General features: G+C 62.7%; 1 protein-coding gene across 1 annotated transcript in view; it reads left to right on the top strand.

The window, feature by feature from the left end:
- The window catches only part of LOC104402784 (potassium-transporting ATPase alpha chain 1-like), a gene marked incomplete at both ends in the record, with an annotated part of 5,708 nt that extends 5,397 nt beyond the window's left edge, over window positions 1–311 (top strand). The window contains 2 exons of the mRNA XM_010010754.1: window positions 20–154; window positions 225–311. Of these exons, the coding sequence (XP_010009056.1) occupies window positions 20–154; window positions 225–311 (222 nt within the window). The remainder of the gene's footprint in view (window positions 1–19; window positions 155–224) is intronic.
- Between the last annotated feature and the right edge of the window lie 5 nt (window positions 312–316).

Raw genomic sequence — 316 nt, 5'->3', positions numbered from 1 at the left:
CCCCGCACGGTGTATCCAGTCCTTCGCCGGCTTCACCGACTACTTCGTGGCCATGGCGCAGGAGGGCTGGTGGCCCCTGCTCTGCCTGGGCCTGCGCCCGCAATGGGAGGACACCCACAACCAGGAGCTGCAGGACAGCTACGGCCAGCAATGGGTACCTACAGCCCCTATAGGCCCCGAGAGCCCCTCCAGAGCTCCATAGTGACCTATAGGTGCCCCTCCAGACCTTCGAGCAGCGGCGCTACCAGCAGTACACGTGTTACACCGTGTTCTTCATCAGCATCGAGATGTGCCAGATCGCTGATGTCCTCATCCG

This window comes from Nestor notabilis, unplaced genomic scaffold (genome assembly GCF_000696875.1).
Source record: "Nestor notabilis isolate BGI_N333 unplaced genomic scaffold, ASM69687v1 scaffold11453, whole genome shotgun sequence".
In the NCBI taxonomy this organism is placed as follows: domain Eukaryota; kingdom Metazoa; phylum Chordata; class Aves; order Psittaciformes; family Psittacidae; genus Nestor; species Nestor notabilis.
The sequence above is the reverse complement of the archived record's forward strand: the minus strand, read 5'-3'. Positions and strand labels throughout refer to the sequence as shown.